Here is a 15,000-nt window from a genome sequence, read left to right as displayed (position 1 = left end):
TTTAAGTATCCAGAGCATGCCTAAATACTGCACTGTAGATGCAGCCATCTTGGCAGATGATAGTTAGTAGTAGACTGTCTCCAGACTACTAACGAGGTCTCCCAAACATTCATGAGGGAAGTGAGATCCCCGCTGAGACAAATAATGAAATCATCAAACTGTCCTCCGTGAGAGACTGTCCTCCACATTAGAGGTGCCAGGCTGGGCTACACTCCAGGGCGGGGGTCCATGGCCGAGGGGTCCTTGGCAGACCTCCAGACCCCCACTCCCACCCCCCCCCCCCCACCCCCCCCGAGGGTGACGGGACACCTACCTCCGTGACGGGCACACTTGGGGCAGCACTCTCCGGCAGGGGTGAAGGGGCTCTGGTCTCCGGGGCAGCTGAGAGGGGGGCAGGGGCGCGGGGAGCAGGAGGCGGTCCCCTGGGAGCACACACACACCGAGCACGGGGGGCCGTCCCATTGGCTGTCATGCTGTGAGAATGAGAGAGAGAGAGAGAGGGAGAGGGGGGGATGGCCGAGGGAGAAAGGAGAGATAGGCGGGGAGGTGAAGAGAGAGAGGAGGGGATTCAAGACAAAAAGAAGCGAGAGAGAGAGAGAGAGAGAGAGAGAGAGAGAGAGAGAGAGAGAGACAGAGAGAGAGAGAGAGAGAGAGAGACAGAGAGAGAGAGAGGGGGGGGTTGGATACATGCCAAAAAGGAGCGAGAGGAGGACAGGACAGAGTGAAAGAGACAGATAGTGAGAAAGAAGATGAGACATGAAACTAAACGGTTGAGAATCAGATGTAGCACTTTCCCCTCGCTGCCTTAGAACCATAGAACATCCGTAACCCCAGAGAACCAGATAGAACACCTTAGTCCTAGCCCTTAACACAGAGAACCACATAGAACACCTTAGTCCTAGCCCTTAACACAGAGAACCACATAGAACACCTTAGTCCTAGCCCTTAACACAGAGAACCACATAGAACACCTTAGTCCTAGCCCTTAACACAGAGAACCACATAGAACACCTTAGTCCCAACCCTTAACACAGAGAACCACATAGTACACCTTAGTCCTAGCCCTTAACACAGAGAACCACATACACCTCAGTAGTCCCAACCCTTAACATAGAGAACCACATAGTACCCTGTCACACACACAATATATCAAATGCTCCCAAGTTCCTTTCCTATCCTCCCTCCCTAACTAGACTGAAAGAGGCTGAAGGCTGTCTGTGACGGAGGAGACGCTTAGCGAGCGCTGGGGTGGAGAAGAGGCCATCGCAAACCAGGCCAAGTGTCTTGTTAGGCTGGAGGGGACATCACATGTCTGCCAACCTTTCTTTCTTTCTCTCTCTCTCTCTCTCTCTCTCTCTCTCTCTCTCTCTCTTTCTCTCTCTCTCTCTCCCCTTTACTCTCTCTACCTCGCCCGCCCCCTCGTTGAGTGGCTACTCCAGCGAGCCTGAGAAAGCGTCCGAGCGTTGGCGGAGGAGATGAGAGGGGAGGAGTGTTGAGGGAGCGTTGAGGAGCGTTGAGGAGGAGGAGGAGGAGGAGGGGGCCCTCGACTCTGACCCACGTCACTTAAACTCACCCCGTAAACGGCTCCTTGGTACCGGCAGGACCCCTGGGAGAGGGACGAGCACTCAGGACAACACTGGCCAGCCGGGATGCGCAGCCTCTCCCCCTGAGGACGCAGCGAGAACACGCCCTCAACGTCTTTGTCTCTTTACTTGACTTTATTCTGTCACACTTTACAATAAGGGTCACAAAAAGCATTTGTTAACTGTTAACTAATGCTTATTTAGGGTTAGGTTAGGTTACTAATGTTAATTAATACCTTAGTTAAGGTTAGGGTTAGGGTTAGGTGAGTTAACCTTAGTTAACATAAATAACATTAGTAAATGGTTAATAGAGACATTAGTTAACTGTTACTTAATTCTTAATAATGCATTAACTAATGCTTATTAATGTACCATTATTGTAAAGTGTTACCCTTTATTCTGTACTTTATTCAGTTTATTTTTTTACAGGGACAATGCACACCAATCAACAAGTTTAGGAAAATTTGAGTAAATGAGCCCTCATGGTAAATGTGCCAGTGTTAGCTGAGTAGCTAGTTTTCTACTGCTGTCCCTGGGCGAGATGTTAAGTGGCGGATAATGTTCAGGTCTCAGCCTGAAGGAACACAGGACCCTGAACGGCAGAGGGAGTCATGGTAGAATCCTAAACGATGGCCTAGTCCCTGTGGTATCAGTGGTTTATTGTGTGTGTAATACGTTATTCTGTTCACAGGTCTGTTCTATTGAATATCGGCTGTCTGGTTAAAGTTAGTGTCCCTTATGTCTGGTTAAAGTTAGTGTCCCTTATGTCTGGTTAAAGTTAGTGTCCCTTATGTCTGGTTAAAGTTAGTGTCCCTTATGTCTGGTTAAAGTTAGTGTCCCTTATGTCTGGTTAAAGTTAGTGTCCCTTATGTCTGGTTAAAGTTAGTGTCCCTTATGTCTGGTTAAAGTTAGTGTCCCTTATGTCTGGTTAAAGTTAGTGTCCCTTATGTCTGGTTAAAGTTAGTGTCCATTATGTCTGGTTAAAGTTAGTGTTCCTTATGTCTGGTTAAAGTTAGTGTCCCTTATGTCTGGTTAAAGTTAGTGTCCCTTATGTCTGGTTAAAGTTAGTGTCCCTTATGTCTGGTTAAAGTTAGTGTCCCTTATGTCTGGTTAAAGTTAGTGTCCCTTATGTCTGGTTAAAGTTAGTGTCCCTTATGTCTGGTTAAAGTTAGTGTCCCTTATGTCTGGTTAAAGTTAGTGTCCCTTATGTCTGGTTAAAGTTAGTGTCCCTTATGTCTGGTTAAAGTTAGTGTCCCTTATGTCTGGTTAAAGTTAGTGTCCCTTATGTCTGGTTAAAGTTAGTGTCCCTTATGTCTGGTTAAAGTTAGTGTCCCTTATGTCTGGTTAAAGTTAGTGTCCCTTTTGTCTGGTTAAAGTTAGTGTCCCTTATGTCTGGTTAAAGTTAGTGTCCCTTATGTCTGGTTAAAGTTAGTGTCCCTTATGTCTGGTTAAAGTTAGTGTCCCTTATGTCTGGTTAAAGTTAGTGTCCCTTATGTCTGGTTAAAGTTAGTGTCCCTTATGTCTGGTTAAAGTTAGTGTCCCTTATGTCTGGTTAAAGTTAGTGTCCCTTATGTCTGGTTAAAGTTAGTGTCCCTTATGTCTGGTTAAAGTTAGTGTCCCTTATGTCTGGTTAAAGTTAGTGTCCCTTATGTCTGGTTAAAGTTAGTGTCCCTAATGTCTGGTTAAAGTTAGTGTCCCTTTTGTCTGGTTAAAGTTAGTGTCCCTTATGTCTGGTTAAAGTTAGTGTCCCTTATGTCTGGTTAAAGTAAGTGTCCCTTATGTCTGGTTAAAGTTAGTGTCCCTTATGTCTGGTTAAAGTAAGTGTCCCTTATGTCTGGTTAAAGTTAGTGTCCCTTATGTCTGGTTAAAGTTAGTGTCCCTTATGTCTGGTTAAAGTTAGTGTCCCTTTTGTCTGGTTAAAGTTAGTGTCCCTTATGTCTGGTTAAAGTTAGTGTCCCTTATGTCTGGTTAAAGTTAGTGTCCCTTATGTCTGGTTAAAGTTAGTGTCCCTTATGTCTGGTTAAAGTAAGTGTCCCTTATGTCTGGTTGAAGTTACTGTCCCTTATGTCTGGTTAAAGTTAGTGTCCCTTACAGCCGACAGGGTGTCAGTTGAGGTTTGACTTCTTCACATCACATCACATCACACTCATTTAGCAGATACTTTATCCAAAGCGACTTACAATACTTTACTTTATTTGTTTATTTTGATGGGTCAATGCATTTTGATGAACGCAGATATATGAAATGGATGCATTAAAAACATCAATACACGACAATGTGTAAAAAAGCCGGATTTAGCACAAGGCTATATTCCATCCGTTGTCCCCGACATAGAAACAGTAGTCAAATTCTCCATAATGTAACACAAAGAAATGATCACAATAACAACATTAAGACAAAGTAAAACGAACTACAATACATGGGCAGAGAACACACTTGGACATTAGAGGCTAGTGTTCACATTTCTGGTTTTCAAACAATCATTTTTTAAGCTGGCCATTAAAAAATAACTGCATTTAACATTGAAACTACTCACCAGAAGTCATGAGTGCATCTCCTTTCTAAACAGTCAACTAAGAGCATAATCTAGCGCTCAGGTCATAATAATAATAAACAATAATATTTCAGACATGGAGGTAGAGAGAGGATATGAACACGCCACTAGGATTTGTAAAAATAATAATAATAATAGTTTTTTTTTTTTTACTGATGGAGAATCTGGAAGAACTTTGTGATTGTCTCTCTTCAAAAAGGAAGAAAAGCTAGAAACAAGACAGTGGGTCGTTCTGCGAAAGCTCAAAAGTCCTTTAGTCTTTCAGATGGAGGGCAGGGCGCATGCTTTGGTGAGCACGGCACGTTTTTAATTAGCATTCAATTGCAAGTTAATAGAGCAGAATTCATTAGACATTGATTGTTGTCTTAGCTGAGGGTGGAGATTGAATGCAATGCCATGACTGGTGGGTTCGTGTCTAAATCTCACCTAATCAGGAGCTGAAATCGCCTCTAGCTCACTCTACAATTCCCACGCTTGGAAGCTTCTGCTGCATCGTGGCAGTGCTGGAATGTCCTTATTACAGGAACGTTTTCTAAAATGGCTTCTGGTTTGGCGCTCGCGCGCTAGGAGCTTGGCACTCGCTCATATCACCGTTTTCTCACCAAACCAACTGCAAAGCTGGGTCCCTATGGGTAATCAAAACCTGAATAGAATCAGGAAATCAAGCGGATGTGTCATAATTCTGGGCCATATATGGGCCGGAACTAAGCCACAAGGGCCAGATCTGGCCTGTATATGGCCCTGATCCGCTTGCTATCTGGGATTTGTCCCCTTGTCCATCAATCTCTTGAATGAGGGGAAATGAACAGTTCACTGGGTTGATGGATGCACTTGATGATGATGATGTCATTCACGCTGTCCTTTCTTATGTATTATATGTTTCTGTATATGTGTCGGCTTGCAGTGTGGGCATTAGCCCAAGACAAATCTCCTTCGGGACAATAAAAAGGTTACTAACTTACTTTAAATGTAACTTTGGAAGGACCAAAACTGTCGCAAAAAGATCTGGGTCACGTTAAACGATTGATTTCCAATTATTCTCAAATTAGGAGTAAAGTGTTAGTGCTCTCACCCGCTGGAAGTCACACTTGGGGTTGGGACAGTGGGTCGGTCTGCAGATGGCGATGTCACCGTAGCAGGTGCACTCCTCGCACGAGTGCGCTCTCCACGAGGTGTTATTCTGCATGACGGGAAAAGAACACATCAGAGTTCATCGGCATGAAAATATGCTCTTACACAGATGCATGCACTAACAGTGATACACAACACACACACACACACACACACAGTCGGACGCACACACAAACCATTACACACTGATGGGGCACCTACTGTGATTCGACAGACAATAAGCCATCACGCCAACTCCCCTGCCAGTCATAATGTCAAACGTCTGCATCTTTCTATTGGACCTCCCGTTGTTTCTCATTTGCATACAACATCTGACTGCAGCTTCTGCACACATCTGCCGTCATGCCTAGCTTATTTTTCTAAATCCTATTTCGGCATCAACAAACTGTTTCTCTCTTATGCTTGATACATGATTTAAAAATGGCGTTTTCTAACTGGAAGGCATTTGAAGTCCTGCTTTTTATTTGCCAGTGTATGAGAGGTGGTGTGCGTGCGTGCATGCGTGTGCGTGCGTAAGTGTGTCTGACCAGTGTGTCTGCACCTTCTAATGCCACTACGGACCATCCACGTCTTTCCAGCCACCCCGCAGCTCCTCCCCCTCAAGCTACAGGCTCCTCCCCCAGCTAGCTACAGGCTCCTCCCCCAGCCAACTACAGGCTCTTCCCCCAGCTAGCTACAGGCTCCTCCCCCAGCTAGCTACAGGCTCCTCCCCCAGCTAGCTACAGGCTCCTCCCCCAGCTAGCTACAGGCTCCTCCCCCAGCTAGATACAGACCAGACTCTGTCCATCATTAGTCCATCTCCCCTAGACCCCCAGATCAGTCCATCTCCCCTAGACCCCCCCCCCCCCCCCCAGGCCGGTCCAGCAGACTGTCCATCGTCTGTTCTGCTCATCGTCTGTTCGTCTGTTCTCAGGAGTAGGCTAGTCAAACGGGTGTGATTTAGAACACTTCCTTACAATGTCCATTTACGAATGGCGTAACTACAGTATCAGCATTTGCGCCAAGAACACACACCCACAGAAACATCCCCCATGAAATAAGTCTTTACAGCGCTCCTCCTCAATATGAACAGAGGACTGCTTTCCATTACCTCTAATCTACAGTAGCCTCCTGCAAGGCACTTTCCTTTGATCACAGGAACCTAGCGTGCATTTCAATTGAAGCCCTAGCTATAGCCAATCTAAATCCACAGTCATAACCATGTCAATGATATCATCTTCCAGCTGATAAATTGGATTTAGCCTAATGATAAATCCTATTTCTCCGACAGGCATATCCACTGACAGTCAGGTCGAGGGGCAGTTTGGAGGAAGTGACACTGGCATCTTGCAATGTTGCACCTTCTCAGATGGCATTTGGCATAAACATGATAATGTTCAGGAACCCTTAGGTTAACGACTGACTCCAGGTCAGCTATACTGTAAGCATCCCTATTCAATTCTGATCCCCTAAAACGGGTCAGGTATCAGCTGTTATGATCCAGATTACCCCACCGAGGCCAGGACAGAACACCTTGGGGAAAATTGAAGGAATGTTTCAGAAACGTACAAGTAACAACTAATGATAGATGCACTAACGCTAACGCTAATGCTAACGCTAATGCTAACACTAGCACCAACGTTGACTCCATTTCAGGCGTCAAGTCCCAGGTGGGCATCCCTGTCCATGCCATATAACAGCCTGGAGTTCCTTCTCTCTCCGGACTGATGAAATTATATGTAACATTCAAAATGGAAGGATTAAGGATTGTCCTGGATTTGGATTCTGAATCAAGGATTGTCCTGGATTTGTTTTCATTGGTTGACAGTACACTGTCTGTACGGAGCCCCTAAAGTGACAAAAAAATCATGGTGGAGAAGAAAAAAAACGCTTTGAAGATAAGCCGCCTCAGAATATTTCAGACATCAAACGTTTTTCAACCTCGCTCGCTGACTGATTGAGAAAATGTTTAGATTCCATTCCGAATTCCAATCTCCAACCCATGCGCTCAATATCACAGCTGTAGAACTCACCTATAGGGGGACTGAGAATTTCTAACTTCTTGAAGTACTTCAAGAACATAATGTTCCAAAGCAGAACCCACAAGTAGCCTTAATAAACAATTCTGTGTGAGGAGTCGTTGCTGTTGCACTGAGCCAGGAAGGTTGCGTTCTGTTTCGCCATTCGTGCCTTTGGCAAGATAATCTTGTGGTGCATGTGTGTTACATACTGTAGCTGTGTAGGTGATGTCCGTGGTGTGTGTGTGTGTGTGTGTGTGTGTGTGTGTGTGACAGGGGCCCAGTGTACCACAGACGTCAGAATTGCAGTTCTTCAGATTGTGACATCAAATAAGCCCTGCGCTCACTTAGAGTGTGGGGGGCACAAGGCACAAGCTGGGATCCCATTATCAGGATAAGAACTAGCCCTACGGAACCAAACACAAACTAGTCCACCCCCCCCCCAAAAAAAGAAACACACCAATGTTCATCACCACAGAACAGCGTGTCCCAGAACAGGGCCTCCCAGATAACAAGCACAATGGATCCCGACAGGCACTCCGACTTGTACCCTCAACATGCATTTGCGAAGCCGCAGGGAGAAACAGGGGCTTCTAAAACATATTCTTACTGACAGACCCAAATCTGTGACCTCATTTTGTCCGTGTTTATCGCAGAGGTCCCTCAGCTACCTCAGAATCCCTTGCAGTCAGTTTGAAACACAATGAAAGTTTGACCCTGTAGAATTAGTTCAATGCCGTCATTAGTGTTCGTCTGTCTCTCTGCGTGACTTGGGGAGCAGTGTTGTTCGGGGACAGCATGTCAGATGTTGAGGTTGAGCACAGAGGAAGGTTGAGGGATGGGGGGGCGTAGTACATATACCTGTGTGTGTGTGTGTGTGTGTGTGTGTGTGTGTGTGTGTGTGTGTGTGTGTGTGTGTGTGTGTGTGTGTGTGTGTGCGACATGCGTGCCTGAGAGTGAGTGAGTGAGTGAGTGAGTGAGTGAGTGAGTGAGTGAATGAATGAGAGTCCTTTCATAGTGTGTGTGTGTGTGCGTGTGTGTGTGTGTGTGAGAGAGAGAGAGAGAGAGAGAGAGAGAGGGAGAGGGAGCGAGAGAGACAGTTATTGGCAGAAATAAACAGTCCACACGATCTCTCATATTATCACGGCAGCTGTGATTCAGCGATGCAATTATCGCACACACAGGGCTATTTACGCCAGACGACGGGCCAGACGACGGGCCAGACAAGCGGCTCGGGTTCAACCCCGATCACGTCCGAGCCAAGGGTCATTTGTTTCCATTTCGTTAAAGACATAGAAAATTGTGCTCCGTCTAAAAACCCATCTACTCCCTAAGTGGACTATAACTGGAAATCGAACTGACCCCAACTCCGTTTTAAACAAGGATCACTTGTTCCATCAGCCCCAGTGTTTGGGGGGAGCATAGATTTCCCCTGAAACCTGGCCTCGCAATAACTTAACCTTCACCCATCGGCTTCCAGGAGCCTCGGGACTCATAAAGCAGACGAGGCGCTGGCAGCGAGCGCTCTCCTAACGCCCTGACACGGACGCTCTCCTAACCCCCTGACGCTCTCCTAACCCCCTGACACGGACGCTCTCCTAACCCCCTGACACGGACGCTCTCCTAACCCCCTGACATGGACGCTCTCCTAACCCCCTGACATGGACGCTCTCCTAACCCCCTGACACGGACGCTCTCCTAACCCCCTGACACGGACGCTCTCCTAACCCCCTGACATGGACGCTCTCCTAACCCCCTGACATGGACGCTCTCCTAACCCCCTGACACGGACGCTCTCCTAACCCCCTGACATGGACGCTCTCCTAACCCCCTGACATGGACGCTCTCCTAACCCCCTGACATGGACGCTCTCCTAACCCCCTGACACGGACGCTCTCCTAACCCCCTGACACGGACGCTCTCCTAACCCCCTGACATGGACGCTCTCCTAACCCCCTGACACGGACGCTCTCCTAACCCCCTGACATGGACGCTCTCCTAACCCCCTGACATGGACGCTCTCCCCCTGACATGGACGCTCTCCCCCTGACATGGACGCTCTCCTAACCCCCTGACATGGACGCTCTCCTAACCCCCTGACATGGACGTTCTCCTAACCCCCTGACGCTCTCCTAACCCCCTGACACGGACGCTCTCCTAACCCCCTGACACGGACGCTCTCCTAACCCCCTGACATGGACGCTCTCCTAACCCCCTGACACGGACGCTCTCCTAACCCCCTGACATGGACGCTCTCCCCCTGACATGGACGCTCTCCTAACCCCCTGACATGGACGCTCTCCCCCTGACATGGACGCTCTCCTAACCCCCTGACACGGACGCTCTCCTAACCCCCTGACACGGACGCTCTCCTAACCCCCTGACATGGACGCTCTCCCCCTGACATGGATGCTCTCCTAACCCCCTGACACCGATGCTCTCCTAACCCCCTGACACGGACGCTCTCCTAACCCCCTGACATGGACGCTCTCCTAACCCCCTGACATGGACGCTCTCCTAACCCCCTGACATGGACGCTCTCCTAACCCCCTGACATGGACGCTCTCCTAACCCCTGACACGGACGCTCTCCTAACCCCCTGACATGGACGCTCTCCTAACCCCCTGACATGGACGCTCTCCTAACCCCCTGACACGGACGCTCTCCTAACCCCCTGACACGGACGCTCTCCTAACCCCTGACACGGACGTTCTCCTAACCCCCTGACATGGACGCTCTCCTAACCCCCTGACATGGACGCTCTCCTAACCCCCTGACACGGACGCTCTCCTAACCCCCTGACATGGACGCTCTCCTAACCCCCTGACATGGACGCTCTCCCCCTGACATGGAGGCTCTCCTAACCCCCTGACATGGACGCTCTCCCCCTGACATGGACACTCTCCTAACCCCCTGACAGGGACGCTCTCCTAACCCCCTGACATGGAGGCTCTCCTAACCCCCTGACATGGACGCTCTCCCCCTGACATGGAGGCTCTCCTAACCCCCTGACATGGACGCTCTCCCCCTGACATGGACGCTCTCCTAACCCCCTGACACGGACGCTCTCCTAACCCCCTGACATGGACGCTATCCTGACCCCCTGACACGGACGCTCTCCTGTCAGGAAACGCTCTGACGCAGATTAAACGTCCGAAGCCTTTTTCACTTCCCTCCACAAAAGAAAGTTGGGCCTTGTTTTGACTGAGCACGGTACAGACAGCTGCACAGTCACCCTTATCCTCCTTTCCTCAAATATAACACGGCCACAAAATGCACTTAATGTGTCACTTCACTTCAAATGACAATTCTTCCTGGGGTAATTTGCTGTAAAGAGCCCTCAATTATTCTAAGTAGCAGATTTAATTAAAGTCTGGTGCTGGATGAAGGATAGGCTAAACATTAGCCTCTCCATTTTGGGGAAGGATGAAAACCTAGCGGGCTGTCAGCCCCAACCCACGGCCTCGCCGTTCCCCCGTGTGACTGGAGAGTGTGGGGCCGCGTGGTGTGGGCCGCCAGGTTTGCGAAGCGTAATTGAGCTCAAATTGAGCCGGCCTGTTCAGGGGTGACCAGACAAGACAGCGGGAACTGAAGCTATTCCTCTGAAAAAATCCAATCTGGAGATGCCATAAATCACGCCCTGGCTCCAGCCCCTCAACCTGAATTTTTAAAAATGCGATTCGGAGTCTGTACGTGCTCTTGTCCAGAATGATTTCTCAGTTGGAATTCCAACTGGGCCAATCAGCATCCTTTGAATGCGATGACGGAATTTAACTGCGCCACGTGATTGGTTAGGGGGATGAACTAATCGCTGAGGACTCCCTCTTCGGCGACGGCCGTCTTGGAAAACGGCTGCAATGGGAGCCTCTTCAGAATGAATAATAAAGTGAAACGAAATAGCAATTCAGTCTGAGTGTCAGGTTAGATAAATCACGGTCCAGGCCACCATCACTGCTCTGGAACACTAGCTTACCGGGACGCTCATAAAAACATACAGTACCAATACACTGGCCTGCCTGGAACATCTTAATACATAACTATATAAGTCCTCAAACTTCCAATACATTTAACCACTATTCTTAGGTGACTTTTATAAGGCTTTACTCATATCTCTCAGGTGTAACTGGACAATATGTCTCATCTCATTCTGCTGGTGTTAATAGAATTATGCAGATCAACACATCCCATCCAGAAAACATATACAGTATAATAATAATATATAGTACAAATTGTGACTTCAAACCGAAAGCCTTCATGTTTTCCATTATGCGCCCGACTCCCTTATCATATTGCGATTGCATTGTCTAGAAATTGCTGCCGTTCTCTGAAACCATGTGACTGTTTTCAGAAGACGAGCCGCAGTGGCCCTGTTGGGCAGATGGATCACAGCTTAAACACATTCAAATGTATTCACTCCGTGCCATTTAATTGCTTTCCATTCTTCCGATGCCACCGGAGTGCGGTCATGTGATCGTATGCTAATTTCTTGCCAGGCAAGCTGTGCGACCGAGGATCTCACAGTCCAGCCAGATGAACGGCAGCTAAAACTGTCACTGTCTCTCGCCTCAAATCGAAGAAAAAAAAGTCACATTCAATTAACGCTTTGGCATTCATTCAAACCATAAAAAAAAAAGAGTTTGGCTTATTGGGGGCCGATTTAACAGCCGAGTTACCATCATCCCAGCATCTACTGGGCTAATAGCAACATTCGATATCTACATGTACTGTACATATTCAGTGGAGGCTGTTTTTTTTGCTTCCCTCTGGAAGTTAGGGGTAGGATCCCAATGTATATCCCCCTTTTTCTCTGTAAAGTGCATTGTGTTGCCTGTTGTGCTAAATAAAATCAAAGTTTGATTCCATAGATGTACAGACTCAAACTCCGGCTAGTTCACTGTAGCAGGACTGTGCTGTAGTTAACGGTAAGGACACGCACAGTCCTGCGATAGGATTATTATAGCATCCTGTAACTGACCTGTTTACCCCATTGAAGAGCGTCGAGAATAGCAACTAACAGCTCACTGTGTACGGTCATTAAAAATGGCTGACCTTTGGAGAAAAATAGCAAATATGAAAGGCTAGGAAAAACCGTGTCACATCTCAGAGAAACGCAAAAAAAAAATAATGAGAGAAAGAGAGAGAGAGTGAGTGAGAGAAATGATTTTACAGAGAGGACAACGAGCCTACAGTCAAGTTAAAAGGCTACAGCACAATGGAAAAAACAATAGCTAGTGCCTTGCCTTTTACACGCGCAAAACAAAAGTTGAATAATTAATATGTCCCACTTCGTGAATAAGGCCGCTGAAGTAGTTTCAATCTTTTTTTAATGAGTAGAACACAGTAGAACTTCGGCACATCTGTAAGCGTGACATCGGAGAGAACCAAGGGTCAACGGAGAGAACCAAGGGTCAACGGAGAGAACCAAGGGTCAACGGAAAGAACCAAGGGTCAACGGAAAGAACCAAGGGTCAACTCTAGTAGAGAAGAAGAACTCCTGAATGCCGACTTCTTCACTTCACAGCCAATCAATTTATTAATTAGGCTCTAACGGTTCAGTCAATTTATTAATTAGGCTCCAACGGTTCAGTCAATTTATTAATTAGGCTTCAACGATTCAGTCAATTTATTAATTAGACTTCAACGGCTCAGTCAATTTATTAATTAGGCGTCAATGTTTCCATCGTCTGATCTTTATGAAAGCCAAGCTGATGAAGGTCAGACGACCAAAATGGGATTGATAAAGCTGCAGGCGAAGAAGACGGTATGTGGGAGTTCTTTCTCTCTACTAAAATCTTTTTAATTTGTGATGAGAAAAATTCACCAGACCGAGAAAACCAGTAACCTCAGGGGGATGGGCTCGGCGGGGCCGCGTGTTCGGCTGTTAGGAGCAGTCAGGAGGTCAACTCTCACAGAAGCAGAAAGGCAACAAGCAGAGGAGATGGCAGTAAAAGACAGACCATAAAGCAGGGAGCCGGAATAAGAGAGCAGAACTAGATTGATGCTTGTCTGCAGCCTCCTGTGAAGCACGGTGGCGACCCTGTCGTGCTCTGGGGGGGGGGACCCTGTCGCGCTCTGGGGGGGGGGACCCTGTCGTGCTCTGGGGGGAGACCCTGTCGTGCTCTGGGGGGGGGACCCTGTCGTGCTCTGGGGGGAGACCCTGTCGTGCTCTGGGGGGGGGACCCTGTCGTGCTCTGGGGGGAGACCCTGTCGTGCTCTGGGGGGCGACCCTGTCGTGCTCTGGGGGGGGGACCCTGTCGTGCTCTGGGGGGCGACCGTGTCGTGCTCTGGGGGGGCGACCCTGTCGTGCTCTGGGGGGGGGACCCTGTCGTGCTCTGGGGGGAGACCCTGTCGTGCTCTGGGGGGCGACCGTGTCGTGCTCTGGGGGGAGACCCTGTCGTGCTCTGGGGGGCGACCCTGTCGTGCTCTGGGGGGCGACCGTCTCGTGCTCTGGGGGGCGACCCTGTCGTGCTCTGGGGGGGCGACCCTGTCGTGCTCTGGGGGTGCTTTTAGCCGGTGGCGTCAGGGATCTGATCAAAATCGATGGAATGATGGATGTTGAGAAATATAAACAGATTTTGATTCATCGCGCTGTACCTTCGGGAAAACTGCTTAAAAACGTTCTTTCAGCACGATAACAGCCCCAAATACACTGCGAACACAATTAAGACCTTCATGGAGCGGAGGTTTGTAGATTAAACTCTTTAGCCCATGTTATAGGCTTGTATTTTTCCAGTTGAAGACGTTTACACAGTACTGTACTTCAGCCAGTTAAATCATTGCCTCACATATATGTTGAAAATGCAACTTTTGTTCACAGTAAGCAAAGGTCTCAAACTCATTCCAACACAACTGATTGGGGGCCGACCTTCCTTAGAACCAGCTCCCAACCAGAGGAAAAGTATTTCTAATGGTGTCACACTGCATTGTAGCAGCCCTGACCTCTGCGCAATATACAGTACCTCCACACAGCCCGACCTAGCATGCTGTTTACCATCCATGCCAGCCCTCAGTATCCTTAATGTAATGTCATATGATGATGCTCAAAGTCCCAAAATAATGCGTCTTCCTTGGCCCCTCTAGCCAAGCAGGCGGCTCCTTATTTTCAATCATTCTGTTCCTAAAGCAGAGAAGATTCATTTTATTAGTCACAAGCTCAACGGGCTGGGGCGCTTACCATAAAGGCTAGTCCTTTCTGCAGCGGTGTGGGTTCGAATCCGGCCCACGCCCTTTGCTGCATGTCTTCCTCTCTCTCTCTCTCTCTCTCTCTCTCTCTCTCTCTCTCTCTCTCTCTCTCTCTCCCACCTTTCCTGTCTGTCACCTACACTGTCCTATCCCTAATAAAGAAGAAATGCCTTAAAAAAAAGAAGAAAAAAAGACACATTTACAAGTTACAAATTTACAAAAACTACAGCACATTTAGAGATTGCTTTTACCAGGGTCAATAGACCGATAACATCCCACCACTTCCACCCCACCGCCAGCACAATGTTATGTGCAATGAATATATGTATTATGTGCAACATGTGGGATATGTCTTTTCTATTTCTGTATAGATCTATGTATGCGCATTATTGAGTCCAAGACAAATTTCCCTAAGGGGACAATATCATATATCGTATCGTGTTGTCACGTCAGTAGCAGAGAAGAGGAAGTGTGGATTACCAGGGCCGGCGCTCTGACAGGTTTAAGGGCCTGGCGCGGCCCTGGTTACCCGACCCAGGAAACGAGCCGGGGG

General features: G+C 48.0%; 1 protein-coding gene across 1 annotated transcript in view; it reads right to left on the bottom strand.

Moving 5' to 3' along the window:
- Nucleotides 1-15,000, bottom strand: part of fras1 (Fraser extracellular matrix complex subunit 1) — a gene marked incomplete at both ends in the record, with an annotated part of 162,135 nt that overhangs the window by 97,925 nt on the left and 49,210 nt on the right. Inside the window, 3 exons of the mRNA XM_084439588.1 lie at nt 314-473; nt 1,574-1,666; nt 5,210-5,317. Of these exons, the coding sequence (XP_084295714.1) occupies nt 314-473; nt 1,574-1,666; nt 5,210-5,317 (361 nt within the window). The remainder of the gene's footprint in view (nt 1-313; nt 474-1,573; nt 1,667-5,209; nt 5,318-15,000) is intronic.

Source organism: Borostomias antarcticus (genome assembly GCF_949987555.1).
Source record: "Borostomias antarcticus genome assembly, chromosome: 6".
Lineage (NCBI taxonomy): Eukaryota > Metazoa > Chordata > Actinopteri > Stomiiformes > Stomiidae > Borostomias > Borostomias antarcticus.
This window is presented reverse-complemented; position numbering and strand designations above follow the sequence as displayed.